Genomic DNA, 18,933 nt, shown 5'->3' on the forward strand with positions numbered 1-18,933 from the left:
CAATTGGAAATTCCAGATGTGGGTGTGTGTGGCGGAGGCTGGTGGGTGGCAGTGGGGGCATGGTCAGTGTAAGCACCCGTAAGGACTCAGAGAAGGAAGAGGACCTTGGTGTGACAGGAGACTGGAGAGACAGACAGGGACAACACATGTAGACCTTAAGGTCTAAGCTAAGAATTCTGGTTTCTTCCCTGTGAGCAATGTGAAATTAACATAGAGTTGTAAGGAAGAAAGTGGCCTTACTAACCTTTAATATTTGTGTGATCTTAGGCACTGCTGATATTTTCCAAATAAACATGGTAGGTAAGTTTTAATATAACTTACCTACAGTGAACAAAAGTAGAAATTAAAGTGGAATAAAAAGGGGATTTGAAATAGAAATCTGGGAAAATATATATTCACATAACTACAGTCAGAATAAAAAGAGTCACTGATTTTTAATGGTATTTCTGTTTTCTATGCTTAGTGGAAATATAAAGTGTTACAATTAAATAAAGGCATCAGTGCTAAATGTGCATCTGTATTCTGTGAACTGTTTCCAGGCATACTAAATAAATATGAAAGAATATTCTTTAAAACTCTAATATCTTTAAATTTCTTTAGTCTTTCAAATTTTTTTGAATTTCTGCACTATAAAAAAAAAAAACTTCTGCCATCACAATCAGGCGGAAAAAGCTTATTATAATTACATTTCCTAGTTGAAAGTCTGAGAGCCTGTTTCAGCTAAGTATTTGTTTATTTTTTCTAAATGAGTGCTGGCAGATTTTTGATGTTTGGGACCTATCACCTTTTTCACCACTTTGAAGACTGAGAGTTTGATCTGCAATTTACCATAGGCCTTACTCATTTCCAGGCTTTAAGATGTTCAGGCTCACTTATCTTTTATTCTGTTTAGGCCTAGCAAACAATTTACATTCATACTTTAGAAGACTGTGACTAATTTTCTTTTCTGAAGGACTGTTTTATCTAGAATGAACTGTTTTCTCGATTACTCAAACATAAATGGCCTGTTCTTTGTATTAAAATTAATTCATGTATTAGGCTCAGAATTCTTGTTCTTTTCAAAAAGAAACTTAAACTAGGAAAATGTTGGTATATGTAATATAAGCATATCAATGATGAAAGCAGCATATCTAGAGTGGGCACAGTGGCTCACGTCTATAATCTCAGCACTTTGGGACGCCTAGGTAGGAGGACTGCTTGAGCCCAGGAGTTGAGACAAATCTATGGAACATAGTGAGACCCATCTTTACAAAAAACAAAATTAAAAAAAAAATTAGCTGGGCCTGGTGGTGCATGCCTCTAGTCCCAGCTACTTGGGAGACTGAGTTAGGAGGATTGCTTGAGCATGGGATGTTAAGGCTACAGTGAGCCATGCACCACTGCACTCCAACCTGAGCAACAGAGTGACATGCTGTCTCAAAAAGTACAGTATAATTTTAAAAAGAGAAGAGTATATTTGACATAAGCATATCAATCATGAAAATAGATACCAATATTAAGGGTACAAGACACATGCCCAGGTAACAGACTAATGTAAACACAGAAAATGTTTGCTTCTTTCCAGTAAGCTTAAGATCCTGAGTATAAAGCATTTTCTGTACATAAACCACATTTTGGGATCATTATATTTCAGTAAAAACAGTATCATATTTTGTTGTAAATTACCTTAAATGCATACTATGTAGATCATTCATAATTTCAATCTCACATTCCCTGAGTATTAGTAATTATAGATGAGAAAACAAGAGAGGATGAACTCTGCTGTTAAATCTATTTGGAACATTATCTCACATCTTCTGACTCCTCTTGGTTGTATGCTACACTGTCATGGACCCTCTGTTTCCAAAAATGTACTCCCTGATAATGTAGCAAAAACATTAAGAAAAAAATAAAGATGGAAAGCTGAAAATCTGAACATTACTATTCTCAATGGTTGCTTTAGGCTGTTACAAATCATTATTTTCTAGTAGACATCATTCTTTGCATTGGAGAATAAGGTCTGTAGAAACCTGATAACATTAGCCAATGCAAATTAGATTATTCCCTTGCTCTTCTAACTTATTAAATGTACAACAGATGACTTCATATTTTCATTATTGGGAAATGGGCTTGTTAGGATTTTTGGCTCATATCACATGTATTGTATGTCATCACAAAAATCATTTAATACCCATTGCAAGTCTTCAATAGAATTAGAACTATAATCTCTTAAGTTAAATTCAATGTAATTTGTGTCCCCAAAGATTGCAGGGATTAATATTTATGAAAAAATAAAGAAAAATTACCTGCTCCTCTGGTGTGATTAAAATCCCCTTTAATGATCTTGCATGATTTTCCATTGCCATTGCATACACCACAATGATCTTCCCTTGCAAGAGACCCTAATAAACCATCACAGCCAACTTTCTGTAACAAGAGAATGACAGCACATCATAAATAGAGGTATTCTTTTTTGTTTTACTACTAATTTGGGACAAACATAGTCTCTATAAACCAGATATATTTAATTGTAAAACTTATAAAATGTCATATTATAAAATGTCATATTCTCTGGTGCAAGCTAATACAACAAGCCAATGTCAAATAACATAATCTGTAAAATTACCAAGATGAGAGCTAACCTACCTACATACCTTCCTCTCTCTTTCTGTGTTTCTTCCTTTCTATCTATCTTTCTGTCTTTCTTTTTCTTTCAGATGGGGTCTGGTTCTGTCACCTAGGCTGGAGGGCAGAGGCTCCATCTCGGCTCACTGCAACCTCTGCCTCCCAGGCTGAAGCCAGCATCCCACCTCAGCCTCCTGAGTAGCTGGGACTACAGGCATGTGTCACCATGCTGGATTAATTTTTTTGTGTGTTTGTAGAGACAAGGTTTCAACATGTTGCTCACGCTGGTCTTGAACTCCTGAGCTCAAGTAATCTGCCTGCCTTGGCCTCCCAAAGTATTAGGATGATAGGTGTGAGCCACTCTGACCAGCATAGAGTATCTTTTATAGTAAGTATTAAATTACACCATAAAGTAATTTGGAAAAAATATTATTGAGAAAAATGTACGTAAGTCCCAAAGGAAATCACATTTTTATTAAATGCATCATGATTAGTTTAATTCCTTCTACTCAACAAAGAACAGATATACTTCACTATATGGATGGCTTAACTTTTAAAGTGATTGTAAAGTAAGTGCTAAATGGTAAATATTAACTTTCTGGAAAACTGAGCATAGCTGTTTATTTTTACTACAGTTCATAAATCAACTGCAGTTTATTTTATCCCTATCTCCTTTGGCAGCTAGCACATGAATGTGAGTAAGAACGCCTCACAACCCATGGTTGCTTTAAGAAAATATGAACAGTTGGGGAATTAATTTTTATAAGCTCCCAGAAGAATTTTGTTAATATGAATCTTCTAAGGCCCAATCAATTGCCTCTTTTCTTGTAAATAATGTTTGCTCCCCATTGATGAGGCAAAGTTGTACATACTCAAAGGGCAGAATTTAGTATGTCTGTACTGTCAGAAATAAATGGTAGTATTACACAATTCCTCCTAATCAAGAAGGATTTGGAACTGAGACCGATGATACATCCATTTATAATAGGTTCCAATTATTTTAGAGGAAATTTTAAAATATTAAATGCAACAGAAAGAAAAACAGAATCTTTGTGATTGGTGCTGCTGGTGTTGGGGTGGAGGAAGCTAGCAGATTATTAAATGCAGCTGCAGGATGGATATGCTGGGAGCAAAAGTCACATTAAAACTGCACAATACAGCATTCCTTCCTTTTGTCAAGGGGGTCCTATCAGTGTCAAGAGGTACAAAGTGTTAGCACAGAACTCTGATCAGTAAGTCAAAGCTTATTCAGGGAGAAATAAAGAGAATGTCTAGATGAAAGAAGTAGCCATCACAGGAAATGCTCAGAACACAACCAAGTATGTGAAGAGAACATTAAGCAGGAGCCTGATCTGGGAGTCCTGGGTTGAGAAGAAAAGTCTCTCCATGTTCAAATGGGGAAAAAGTTGAGGAGAACTAGAGTGTTTTTGAAATGATAAAAGTATCTTTATTGCTCTATCTGTGGTACCCAGATTGCCTCTTGGCAAATGGTGAGAAAACAGTAAATAATAGTTCCACTACGAAATAAGTTGGTACTTAGCAGTTTTTTAGTTTTTCCCAATCCTTTAACTAAGATATTACAAGGTCTGTAAATCTAAAGTAAAAGTAAGGAATAGACGTATATACTACAGGTCAATAATCATATATTTTAAAAATAAAAGATAAATATTTTGTATCTTATAATTGGTAGTTTTAAGTATCCACACATATCAAAATATGCTTACATAAATCCAAAAGTTGAAGATGAACTACTTTGAAGAGGCAGTGCCACGTCACTGATAGCAAGTACCTGAGGTACCACTGGTGTGCGGGAGATACGCAAATAGCATGATCATATACAGGCTCCAGCCTTCTTTATCGTTTTCAGTAAGAGAAACGTCACAGAACCAAAATGGGTCACCAGAGAAGGTTGTCTGCTTTCGATTGCCTTTCATTTACTAAGTCTGTAATGCTGTATTCAGCTTTGGTGCTGTATATTCAGTGATAAAACACTCTAGTCAAACCCCCAATTGCTAAGGGTTGTCAGAAAAACTAGAGAGGCATGTTTTCAATTTTATTGAAAGACTAAATGAAGCATTTTAATTAAAAAGCCAGAATCTTGAAGTGTTTTAATGCCATTATAAGTCACAATCCATTTCAAATAATTCTAATTTAATTATAATCATCAGGTCCACATAGTATTTGTGCAAAATCTTTGTTGTTTTTGCTGTAATTTTAATTTTTGCCCAGGGACTTTTTAAAAGATTTGGCTTATACAATACTGTTAAGTAAAAAGCATAGCAATTTAGGCTATTATATTTGACATACACAATTTAAAAAATAAATTCATTTAAGACATACAATAATCTAACAGATTTACATATAATGATGAGATGAAGGTTTCACTAGTAGAGCATATAGTTCTGAAAACAAAATACATATAGGTAAAATATCTATATTTTTTAATGAAAAACTACATTTTGGTAATTGCCATATTCTGTTAATAAAAGAAATTAATATATAGTCAAAAGACTGCTTCTTATGCCAATGGTTTTACATGATTCTATGCTTTAAAACTTATAGCCTACTGGCAAAATACAGAATCTCAGAGCTGGGAAAGCATTTAAGTTTTGTGTTGTTCCCAGCTTCTTACCCAGAAGTGCATACGCTTCTATTGGACCATGGATTGATCCATTCGTTGCTTGAAATTGTTTTCAATTTTTGGCATTTGTGTGCATGTATATGTGTTTGTGTGTGTTCAGTTGTACATTTTTCTGAGGAAAAAAATTTCATTACATTCTCAAAGGAGGGTATATAGCACAAAGTCAATGACCAATGGTCTACCAACTTTATTTTACAGATTAATTAATGCATGCAAATATATTTTAAGTGATTTGCCCAGTAACAGTTTCCTAAAGGCTGTCACAGACTCAGTGCCACTCCATTCAGCAACCTCTTTCATTGCTAAAGGATTTATTTTTCTCCTGCTTCTGGAAAGTTTGTCAGAAACTATCTAGACTAAGGAAACCTGCTTTCCCCAAGGTTGTAGCCACTTCCTGGGGCAGCTTGTATCCAAACAATAGTAGATGCTGAGAGTAAATGGCCTGATTTTCTCACCCAAAATGGTAACAACCCTCAAGCCCCATGGCAGTTTAAGTGCTTCCCACGGGGTCAGCTAAGGTCTTGTGACTGTACCAGAGCCTGATTTCATGCTGTTCCCAAACCTGCCTCTTCCTTAACTCCACATAGATGATGATCATGAAAACACTTGGCATTAAACTTTGCGCATATTGATCTTCCAGGGAATGTCAACTTGAGACAGTGGGAGAACCATGACTAGCAACTGCTCACTTCCACACTTTGATCTCTCCACTGTGCTCTTCATAATCACTTTAACAGGAATTCTATTTTTTCTAAACATAGATGAAAAACACACACATGCATGTGAATGGAAATTTTTTAAAAGAAAGAGAAAAGCAAATAAAATGTTTATTATAAGAAAGTTGAATACGCATTTAAAAATCATCTGATTCAAGTATATTAAGGATACTTGAATATGAGTTATAAGGTCAGTTTTATTGATTTTTGCCTCATGGCTCACTCTTAGACACAAGGCAAGGAGAACTAGAGTGCTTGAATTTTTGGTCTGAAATATTTGATATAAAATGTCCAAAGTGCTCCAAGTTTAAACCTGTAATATGTATATTACACAATCAAAATCTCAGATTCTTTCAGTTAGTAATAGATTTTACGGAGTACCAAGTCAAACCCATCATTACACACATGAAAAAATGAGGTTTCAAAGTATATCAGACTTGCTCAAGGTCACAGTCAAGGCAGGACTATAGCAGTATCTTTTGAATCTTAGTCCAAAGCTTTCAACCATACTGTGAAGTTGCTCAATGGTCCCACAATTTTCCTTCAACATATAAATTCTTCTTTTTGGAATGTCTTACCTGGCATCTGCCATTTGCACAGATATCTAATCCCTGATACCCACAAGAAGTTCCATCCATCACTTTTTCTGATAGAAGAATAGGCTGTTCTTTTCCCACGGGAGAGCAAAACAAGGCACATGGTTTTTCTACATACAGAATGGATAAAAAGAAATGAGAAAAAGTTACTGCATACATATTTTTATCTTAAGCTTCATTTTTCAGAATGGTTATTGAGTAAAAAATATAATTCAATGCTAATTAAGTAATATAATATTAGAGTAGATAACATTAGAAGATTTCTATGTGTAATACATTAGGTGCCTGGAGACGTTCAATGAATATTAATCTTCTAAGAAATCTGGCTTCAAATTACCTTAAAACATATCATTTGTTATTTTATGGCTCAATATATCTAGCACACACAATCCAGACCTCCTCCCTGAATAATAATTGGCACACCCCAATTTTATGATCATATTTTTTTGAAATGATATCCTCTTCAACTTTAGTAGGCACCAGGATGGTACCTATCTTTAAGTCCTGGTTAAGATTTACTTCATGCTTGAATTATTTCTTGATGTCTTACTTCTAAATTTCAGTGTGCTAATTTTTATTTCTACATAGTTGACATTTTCTAATTGAAAAAATGTCTACAGGGAGAAACAAGAGCCTTTCAGATGAGAATTCTCATGAAATTTTCTATTACTGGGATTGTAGTAACAATTGCATTTGTAACAAACATTTCTGTTACTAGGATTGTTACTACAATGCAACAGAAATATTGTTCTGAAATGCAATACCATCCCATGAGAGCATCCGTAGTTATGTGCAACTAGTGATGTGCTTGGGAGAACTCTGTCCCCTTCACCACTTATGCAGAAACCATGTCGTTGTATACAATATCTAGGTTGAGAACCATGACCCCAGGTAAATAATTCCCAAACAGCTGTCTTCGTTGTGCCTCATTCAGCAATGAGATAGGATGTTTGGGGTTAAAACCCTTGCCTTTTAGGCTCAGAAAGTGTCACGATATTTTTAAAGTGTTGTGTCCATTTCTAAGCCTCCTACAGAAGAGCTGTAGTATTTGGTAACACCAGTAATACTACTATCCAAATCTGAAACCTCAGAGCAATTTCCATGCTACTTACTACTCTATTGGCTTGACACCAGTCAGGTCCTTTACTGTTTATTAAGCTTATATAAATAGAATGGAAAAAAGTTTACAGTCTCTGACACTGATCTTCCCTTATGTCTTCAGTAAAGTTCCACATATGCTGATGGGATTCTATAAATACCAAATAACAGCCAGAGGCAAGGAACAGGGTATCACTTTGCAAAGAGAAGACAGACAGTTAAATGAGCCTTCAGAAGTGAACATTTCAAACAGTTTTCACATGTGGCTTCTGAATACTGCTCTCAACAATTTTGGGGAGTTGGAACATGGCCTTTAATGTGCATGGTTTTGAAATTTTCCTTTAAGATGCCATTATAAGCTGCAATAAAGCATTTCAGTGTGCTCTCACACCTCAAAGTAGGTTATGTTTATTCAATGACTGCTTACTATGTCATATCTTTGAACTTAAAAACAGCTGCTATAATTGTAACACTTTAAAAATGGTATATATAATGCTCTTTCTGTAGTTTTCATTGAAGAGAAGAGCAAACCAGATATATGAACAAATAATATTGAAAGGAGTTAGTCTCCTAGAAAATTCCATTCATATTTCAAGCAAAAATTCAGATAAAAATCTTTGTATTTCTCCTTTTATAACGTATTACAAATACACTCTGCTGACTTCAGCTGTACAGATGACATAAACATTTGATACCACTCTTCATTTTTGGAGTATGCCCTCAAGGCTGTGACATTGTAGTGATCCATGTAACATGCCATACTTGGCAGGCAGGCTCTGTCTTGATTTAAGAGACCAACTGTTTCCAAGATATGCATTAGACATGGATTTCAGCCAAATTTTGGCACACACAAAGTATGTGAAATACCTAAATGTTGAAGCCACGCATGTCTTTTCTCTAAAAATAAATGTTCACTGCTGCATTGCTACCCCACATTCAATTCTCCTAGGCAGGGATTCATGTATTATATAACAGATATAGCCACTTGTATTTTAAGGTGTCACATGTTATTAAGACGATATTTTTTAAAGAATTGTATATTTCCATTTCTTCCATAGTGCTATAATACATGTAGGCTAGTGACTGTTGTATATTTTATCTGAAATACAGACTGATGAGTTTGATTGATATGTGTTGCAAAATCATCACAAATGGTATCCTGCTGAATATACAAATAGCTATTGTGGATTATTTGATGATATAAATCACTTTATAAGAGTCAGAAGTCCCTTTAATTGTGATTTCTAACAGCTTTAGAGTTTTAAATTGATGCACATCCAACTCTGATTTTCTTTTAATTTGGAGAACACCTATTTTCTATATCTTATTTCACACATAATTAAATGGGTTTCAAATAAACTTGACATTATTAACTGTCACAGCCAGTTGGAAGTAGAAACAGGATTACGACTCAAATAATCAGAAAATTTTCATGATGTGAACAGTCATATTGATTATATTTTTGCAATAAAAAGTTACTGGCTATGTATTCAAATTTATTTAACAAATATTCATTGGACACTTAATATACAATAGATGATACACTAGGGACAGACATTAGAGGGAATGCAGACACAATAAAATGTGCTATTACAGGTTGTGTGTGTGGTACTTGGAAGGCACACATAATTTGGAGGATCAGAGGGATTCTTTCTTCCTAGAGGAATTGACATACACTGAGTCCCAAAAATCAGCAGAAGTGTTCAAGGTAAATAAATAAAGAACGATGTCAAAGCTTGAGAAGGAAAGCTTATTATGCCAAAACCCAGCTGGTGTAAAGGCCCAAAAATAAGAGAGCAGATGTATCTAAGCGGTGGTATGGAAGTCAATCTGGCCATATAGGAGTCTAAAAAAGAGAATGATGGAGATGAGGCAGGAGAAGTTAAAGGGGGTAGGCCATAGAAATATCCTTATAAACCAGGCGATCAAGTTTATGCAACTGAAAAGCAAGTGTTACCTTCAATGAGATGGGACACACTAAAGAGGATCAAATGGACATGAATAGGAAGGGTTATGATCATGAGTTTGGTCTTAAACCTGCAAATATCCAATTAGATGTATCAACGAGGGGAGTTGTACATACAAGTTTGGAGCTCAAATGGAAAATCTAGTTGAAGATGTAAACTCATGTATTATTTGCATATTTGAAGTAATGGGAACAGATAAGATCACCTAAAAAGACAATGCAGAGTGAAAACAGAATAGTGTTTGAAGTAGGCAGAAGGAGAACACGCCAGAGATGTAGCAGGAAAGCCAGGTCAGTGTTACAACATGGAAACCAAGCAAGGCACACGAGTGTTCCAAGAACCACGGGGGTGAGCAGCCACCTTAATGTATTTAAGAGTCAACTAAGAAGAGGATGGGAAACTATTTATTACGTTTCGTTTCCATGAGACTCTGGATGACATTAGAAAGACTTGTGTTGGTGGAATCCAGACTGAAGGGAAGAAAACAAAGGGCTGGGATACAGGCAGGTCTTTTGAGAAGGGTGTCTGTGAGGAGAGAAACGTGTAGGTGCACCAGCTCAAGATGGCTATGATCTTGAGGGGAAGTTTTTATGTTTTAGTGGGAGAGTCTTAAATATGTTAAAAAATTAAATGTGAATGATCCAAAACAGAGAAAATTAACTATATGAGAGAAAGTAGGGGTAATCAATAAGATAGCTGAAAAGGGAAGATGGGGATGGTATCAAGGCCACAACTGGAGGGACTGGACTTGGAAAGAAGGAATTAAAATTCTGCCATATAGCAGAAAGCAGATGAGGTATCCTAAGTTAGGCTAACGTGTTTTGATAGCAGAAAATAAGGAGGTAATCAATCTGATGGCTGCTATATTTCCCCCCACCACCACTAGTAGTGGAATAATCTGCCCCATTGTTTGGCTGTTTCCATTACTGCTTGTATGTAAGTGCTATTCTGAGAAAAGGGTTTCATCAGTGGGGGCACTGAAATGGACAGCCAATGGAGTTTAGGTTATTGAGAAGAATGTAATTGGAATGATGGAAAGCAAAGTTCAAATTGACTAAGGGGAGAAAAGAGAGACTAGTGGCATCATAAACAATGAAATCAGATAATCTGTCACCACTTTTGGTAACTGCAACTCAGCCCACACCCACAGCCCACTCACCACGGGCAAGCATTATCATTTTTTTTTCTTTTTTGAGACAGGTGCCACTTTACCCAGGCTAGAGTAAAGTGGCACCATTTTGGCTCACTATAACCTCTGCCTCGAGGTTTGCCTCAGCCTCCTGAGTAGCTGGGACTATAGACACATGCCACAACACCTAGCCAATTTTTTTTTTTCTGTATTTTTGGTAGAGACAGGGCTTTGGCATATTGCCCAGGCTAGTTACAAACTCTTGACCTCAAGCAGTCTGCTAGCCTTGGCCTCCCAAAATGGTGAGATTATAGATGTGAGTCACCTAGCTTGGCATATCATTCTTAACTAATAAGGCAGCATACAATTTTCTTAAAATTCTTATTTTGAAATAATTATTTGAGTAACTTGCAGAAATAGTACAGAGAGTTCCCACATACCTTTCACTCAGTTTCCCCTCCATGGTTATACCTTAGTAACTATAGAACCACAGCAAACCCAGGAAACTGGCATTGGTACCTGTGTGTGTATAGTTCTATGCCATTTTATCACATTTGTAGATTTGTGCAACTACTGCAGCAATCAAGGTCTGAAACTATTCATCAGCACAAAGATCTTCCTCATGCTACCTCTTTATAGTAATATCCATCCCTCTCCCCACTACCATCCCTAATCCCTGGCAACCACTAATTTGTACGAATTTGTTTTCCATCTCTGTAATTTTATCATTTCAAGAATATTATCACATGAAATCATATAGCATGGGACCTTTTGAGGTTGGCATTTTTCACTCAGCATAATGCTCTGAGATCTATCAGGATGTTGCATGTATTAATAGTTTGCTCCTCTTTAGTGCTGAGGAGTATTCCATCACTCAGAAGTATGATTTCTATATTGTTAGTGTACATTTAGTTATTCACAAAACTGTCAAACTATATTTTCCAAAGTGGCTGCACGATTTTACAATCCCACCAAGCAATGCCTGAGAAATCCAGTTTCTCCTCATCCTCACCAGCAGTTAGTGCTGTCACTGCTTTTTATTTTCATTGTTCTAATAGGTATGGGGTAACAGCGCCTCATATTTTTAAAATATATTTTTGTCAGTGCTTGTGGTTATGGTATGTCAGTACAGGTAGAAAAAATTAAAGTTCAGAAATATTTTGAAGATAATACGTAAAATAATCTGACTATTGTAAAAACACTTGGCAAACCTAGAAATCTAGTTAACAAAGATGGTGGTGATCTGGTTGGTCATACCTTCATCCAGGACAGCTTGCCACTGAAGTACATGCTTTGGGGAGGAAGTTCTAACACTATACGCCTGACATTGCCAGTCTCTGAATCCAGGCAAACCTGCAGGACAAGGTGGATTCTCACATATTCTGTATTGTTTTCTGGGACCATTACAATCCCTTGCTTCAGAACCTAGGCTAGAAAAGAAAGCACAAATAATCAGTTTTACTTTTTTTATGTTAACTACCCAGTTTTTAAATTAAAAGCCATTATATTAATAATATATAACCCTTTATATTATATTCACTTTTGAAAACTTGGACACATTAAATGTTAGTAGTAGCAAGATATATTTATTTCTTTGACTATATACATTTTCTAATCCTTGATCAATATACCTTCCACAATACATGAGGAATAAAAGCCCACTTGCCATGAAAATGATAAATTGGAGTAAAGGGCAGAGACTGAGGGGAAAATAGCCTTCAAATGCCCATTAAGAAATCTGGTTCTTAGAATTATTAAGGAGATGTTTTTAAATAAATTCATATAAATTCTTTAAAACTGCATGTGACCTCTACACCAATAGTTTAAAGCTCACAAGCTGGAATGACATTCTCACACTTTCCTAGAATTCCTCTAGGAATAATGGGGTTTAACAAGCTGATCCCGTAATAATTCCTGTCTGTACCTGTGCTTAGCATGTTTCTGTTTTTCATTAGTCTTAGCTCTTATTGTCATTAATTTTGTTCTCATTCTCTTTCTTATCATCCTTCTGCTCTTCTCCCAGTTCCTGTAAATGTTCACATAATTTTTCTAATACACATCTCCCTGTTTATTGAAATATTTTATAGATTTACTCAAGAAATAACCTTTTGTAGCTTTCATTATTTATTCTTAGAAGGGTTGGTCTTTATTTTTGTCTTAAAGGCAGTTTTTATTTAAAATAAATAATTTGAAGGACTTTTCTGTTTTCCAACGTGAGTAGAGTTTGAGGGGCTTCTTTTGCTTTCCAACATGCTTTGTCAGTAAAACCTTTGCATTCCAAACTTGAAGAAATGCCCTCCCCCAACCAGGAACTTTGAGTTTACCCAGGACATTTGCGCTCTCGACTGCTGATCCCAGCACTGCAGGTTCGGCTACAAGGACTCCACAGGCTCCACTCTCCGGCCAGATGTTCAGGTGCTGAGGTCCTGCTGGTACATTCTCCAGCCTTACACCACTATTCCAAAAGTTATGTCTTAGGTGAACAAATCAGGGCACAACTGAAAATCATTCTCTGGCCTATAATGTCACTGGAATTGCAATTAAATCAGGTCTACTAGAGCCACAAACACGGGGAATTAGGAAAGATCAAAAGTAAGTTGGCACTTGTCTTTTTGTCATAGTAATACAATTGCTCAATTCTCACAGATACAGTCTTGTCGGGAAAGCAGTGCACAAATATTTGTTATTATAGTCCTAAGAATTCAGTTCTTGTGATGGAGATAGGGTAGTGGGTAGGGAATCTGAGGTTGCACAACCAGGAAAGAAAATTCAACACATTTAAGAAACAGATAATAATTTAAAAGGAACAAAAAATTCAGAGTAATAAGAATGGAAACAAGAAATAAATGTCCTATGTGAAAGCAGACATTTTTAGCAAATTTAGTAATTTTCATATGAAATGTCAGTGACTCGGTACTTTTTTAACTTTGCAATATTTAAAAAATACTGTTTGATTTTAGCACTTTCCTTTATGCTTGTTTTGTTTTGTTTTTTTTTTCCCTGAAAGAATTCCCATCAAGTTCAACCATTAACATTATAGCAAGTTGGTTTGAAAGATGTGGGCAATGAGATGCTGAAATTCTGTCATTTCATGCCAATTATTCTGTACTTTACTTGGTATCTATTAACTGGTAAAGATAACCAGAATAAGAGAAAGGAGTGTAGTCATTCTCTTTTTTATTTTTATTTTATTTTTTCATTCACTGAAAACAAAAGCAGTGAGAGAGATTGCTGATGGTCACCCAGGAATGGTTGCTAGAATTTGGGGAACAGGTTATTAAAATTTCTCCTCATTCCTGAAAATCAAATAGATGATGGTCATAGCAAACATGGTAAAAGTAACAAAATCATATTGAGAATAATAAGTATGATTACAAGCATTTAGATTAGTGATTGTATAATGATGCGGTTGAGTAAGTTGATCCTCCTAGCCCTAAAGGAACTTCTACACTTAATGGCAACACAATGTACAAAGGATTTCGAGGAAATTACAGAAATGCTCTGATTCTCAGCTTGCTCATTTCTAAAATGTAAATGATAATCATATTTACCTATCAGTTTATTTAGGAGTTGAATGAAGCATTAAACACAATGTATAGCCCTTACCAAGGATTTAATAAGGACTAACTATAATAATAATAGAGTTATAAGTATCATTATGTTAATACTTTCAGAATTCTAAGCAAAATTCTGTTCATTCTGATATTTATTCATCTGTTTTTATAATTTACTGTGATAATATTTTTATTGCTATTTTTAGAAAAGAGAATTAAGAAGACTACACTATATAGTTTTGTGTGGGCTCCATTAATGCTTTACTTTTATAGGCAATACAATGATTAGTCCCTGTAGATTTTCTCTAATGTCAACATTTAAAGTCAACCTCTTTTAGATTCAAAAAGATTTTAATCTAAACTTGAAAAACAAAATAAACATCAACAACTCAGAGAATACCAATATGCTAAGACTCTCATTAAATAAATTTGGGTTTTGTACAAAGATGCAGTTTACAAATTGGAAAAGGAGAAACAAACCGTGTGAAAACTTCTACATTACTTACTTGTTTTAAGGACTTAAAAATGTTATGCCATTCATGGAAAAAAAAATCCAATGTGAAAGTCGTCCAACTTCAATTGGTCGCATTGTTTTAGCCTACTTTAAGGGTGTTTATGTTTCCCAGAGTGCGTATCATACCTCCTTGGCCATTTAGCAGCAAGCTGGCATTGAAAGCCTGGGCTAGAGTTCACAGCAGACTAAAATATTCTGGAAAGGACTGGGACCTAGATTTGTACATCATTTAAACTGTAACACATCTGGCAGATGAAAAGAAATGGACACAGATATGCAAAGCAATTTGCATACACAGATCAGTGAAATTTGAAGAAAGTATAGCATAATATTTAAAGTTTGTCACCTTGCAGATAACCAGATGTCTGGATGAAACTAGAGGATATCTGCTTTTGTGTCTTCTATATGGTTCTGTGCTTCAACAATGAGGAAAGTGTTAAATGTTTTGTTTATTATATAGTATGTTATATAAGATATGTAAAATAATCCTAATGATGCTTTCCATAAATATCATTAGGGTTATTACGGAGAGCAGCATGATTTGTTTCATATAACATTTGTACTTTTTAGCCTCAAAAAATAAGTTATGTATTGTTGAAAACACTAAAAAATTGTCTTATCTACTAATTCAGTCTGATTTATAAAAGTACTAAGGAATTATGTAATATAGACCACCTGAGGACAGTGCGTGACCTAACAGACTAATTATAGTTCTATACTCCCAAATTTTTATGTGGACATGTCTAGGAAGTTCATGAAAACACACATTTGAAAGGGGTCTGTGAAGATGTCAAAGGAGTCTGATCAGCCTCTGATCAAATCTTGTACATATATTGTGGAAAAGAGAAGAGGAGGAAGGGAAAGAGAAGAGGAAGCAAAAAGCTGTGTACATATGCACACTGTGATATGTTAGGATATTACAGTCTTCATTGTTTCTAATAATAAATTATGATGGCAATTTCAAGAATCTCAATTTGGGAAAATAAATAACTAAAATATATTACATAGAATCCTTCCAAACAGTCTAAAGTTCTAGTAAATTGGTATTTAATGTCTCTTTCCCCTCTTTTCATTCCTAGCAAGTACTGAAAGTAAAATACATACATTTATTATTTTTTAATAAATCATTTTGCCCACTAATCTCTGTGAAATGTAAATGCCCACACATTGATATTTATAAGTTGCAAAATATGAAAATTATATAAAAAATATAAAAAGAGAAGAAAACAAGTTGTTTTCAATTTACAATGTGCTGTCCATGAAGAGTATATAAACCTCTTTACATTCAGAAGTATAGAATTCTATAAGCACCTTCTCAGATGTAATTATATACTCTTAGATTAACTAGATTTATACAATTTGATTAATATCACTAGAATGTTATCAATTACAAAATCCCAAGCTTTGTCTCTTGGATAGCAATGTACTGAACTAGCAATGTTTAATGCGAGGTTGCAGGCATTCAAATATTTTAGCAATACTGCACACAATGGCAGAGTGTTGCAAGCTATTTTCATTATGGCTTCTACAAGAGCTGGAAGAGATGAGTATTTGAAGAAGCCCACAAGGCCTGGAAAACTGAGAGGTTCATTAGTTATTTCAAAATACAAAGCATTACAGAACCTCTAAGAGAGTATCATTAACACAATTATAGGAAAACAAAACGTTTTACTTTTGTTTAGTAATTACAGTTTTAACTGCCAAAATAAGTTTATTTTGAAGATTCCAAGAAGGTAAATTATGTTTATACATACAAGGGAAAAAATTATAGCAGAAAAATATTGAAGGTGCCAGATCATAAAAATAAAGAGATTTTTATATTGCTAAAAAACTGAAGATGAACAAGTTATGTGACGTTTGAGGACTCATTTTGGTTATCTCTTAATATTACTGCTTTTGTGTTTCAGGGATGATAAAAATGATTGCTGTTTCAGGGATGATAAAAATGGTGCAAAGTTTTATGATTCAAGCAATAAATTACTCAGCACAGTATCAGGAGGCTTGCTTGATATACAAAGGTTCTTGTACTTTTGTGTATATATTTAAAAAAAAAAACAGACCCAAATTCTGATGCTTTGTTTAAGCTTATAGGAAATATTTGGAACAGTCTATAAACAATTAACTGATATTTCACAGCAATTCCCTCTAAGGAATCAGTTTCTTACTGATAATATATAGTGATAAAATATTTCTAGTTTTTTTTTTCAAAAATAGTTTGGATGTAAACAATTTGTACATTTTTCTTTTCTAATTAAAGAAATCATAGAAGTAATAAGTGACTGCATGCTTATGTCAAACAATCCAGAAATGTCTGCAGAAAAGTTATATTCACCCATCTCATTGATATACTCCCAGCCATCAATTCTACTTCCCTCCTAAGAGGTAATTTCTAGTTACACTTTGGAGTTTTGTGTTTATATTTTATTTTTCTTTTTTTTTTTTTTTCTGTCTTTGAAACAAGGTCTGGCTCTGTCGCCCAACTGGAGTGCAGTGGTGCGGTCTCGGCTCACTGCAACCTCTGCCTTCCGGGCTCAAGCAATCCTTCCACCTCAGCCTTCTGAGTAGCTGGAATTACAGGCCTGCACCACCACGCCTAGCTAATTTTATGAGTTTGAAAATAGATACTTCTGTGTGTGTGTGCTTGTGTGTGTGTATACAAACTGTATTTTCCTTAAATGTGAAATCATATTATAAAGTATCAATATTTCTGACATGCCTATCAGCTAACAGCCATGTCTTATAGATCTCTTCAGGTTAGAACATAGGTATCTCCCTCATTTCTTAACAACTACATTGTGACCGTTCATCTCCTAATGAATATTATTATTGTTTCTCATTTCTCCCCATTACAAACTGCATCCTTACCTAAGCATCTTTGTGTGCATGTGTGTGTGTATATATGTGCGTCTGTGTGTGTACTTTCTTCGGATGATGTTCTAGAAGTTGAATACCTTCATTTCTGTCCATTTGTCAAATCAATATGTTTTTAAAATAAAATTCCACATAATTTCATGTTTTCTTCAAGTATTTCACCATAAGCAATCTATAGGTTCTTTATGTTGCTATTTATTTTCAAATGTAATACACATTCATGCTCTTCAGAGGCAAGCTTTCTGATCTTGCAATTGAGTACAGTGATAACAATTCTACTTTCCCATCACAGTATGCACATTAGAAAATTATGTAAACTATTGATCTGTTATCCTTTGATTATGTTAACCATAATTATTAAATGCATGTGAAATCCATCTTCTTCATATTCCTCAAAGGAAAATTAATTTTCAACAGCAGTTATTTTGATCTGGAAATGTATACTAATAAATTTTTAAAGTCTTATGAAGTACATTAAACTACACAGATAGCCAAATATTTACTAGTCTCCAAATGTCAACTGGAATATTTTATGGATGATTATTATATTGACAAGGAAAAAATACTCAGTTGCTCTCCTAAGTCAATGATTTTATACTTGAAAGGATTCATCGGTGATGAGAAATTTTACCATTTATGCTATTATTTGTGCTTAATTTACTTCTGTTTAAAAAGTTAAAAAAGTTCACATTTTTGCTATATTAATGTATATATATGACTCTCAACATTCTCATAATCAACAACAAATAAAATAAAACCCCACCACATTGATATTAACAAAACAACCATGGATTTTATAAAGTATAAATGTTAAAATTGATGAAATACTAATATTTTTGTATATACTGAAATAATTCCATCAGTGCTAAGCACGTTTCTCAAGTTTCACCTAGTATACTTATTAAATTCAGACAACACAAATGACTTACCTTACCAGGGTCACAGTCAGTTCCATCCATTGGTGGGTCTAGTTTGGTTTTACATTCTTTCTCACCTCCTACCTTGCACCATAATCCTGTGCAAATAACATGCTGAAAACAAAGGCACACTATAAGGGGAAGGTATCACATTTTTTTAAGTGAAGCCAATCACTGTTAAGAAAGCTATTTTGGTAAAACAACAAAAATTATTTGAAGAAAAATATGCTTTAGGTACTTAAAATATTAAACCTGTAATTGAAATAGTATAGGGCTCATTTATAGTGATGGGAAGATTGATACATAATGATAGAAAACTCTGTTTA

At 34.6% G+C, this 18,933-nt stretch overlaps 1 protein-coding gene across 1 annotated transcript in view; it reads right to left on the minus strand.

The window, feature by feature from the left end:
* ADAMTS19 (ADAM metallopeptidase with thrombospondin type 1 motif 19) overlaps positions 1–18,933 on the minus strand; it is a 291,742-nt gene that overhangs the window by 80,326 nt on the left and 192,483 nt on the right. The window contains exons 11-15 of the mRNA XM_030927451.1: positions 18,620–18,721; positions 13,076–13,206; positions 12,009–12,181; positions 6,540–6,667; positions 2,286–2,406 (exon numbers count right to left, since the gene is read on the minus strand). Of these exons, the coding sequence (XP_030783311.1) occupies positions 2,286–2,406; positions 6,540–6,667; positions 12,009–12,181; positions 13,076–13,206; positions 18,620–18,721 (655 nt within the window). The remainder of the gene's footprint in view (positions 1–2,285; positions 2,407–6,539; positions 6,668–12,008; positions 12,182–13,075; positions 13,207–18,619; positions 18,722–18,933) is intronic.

Source organism: Rhinopithecus roxellana, chromosome 3, assembly GCF_007565055.1.
Source record: "Rhinopithecus roxellana isolate Shanxi Qingling chromosome 3, ASM756505v1, whole genome shotgun sequence".
NCBI classification, from domain to species: domain Eukaryota; kingdom Metazoa; phylum Chordata; class Mammalia; order Primates; family Cercopithecidae; genus Rhinopithecus; species Rhinopithecus roxellana.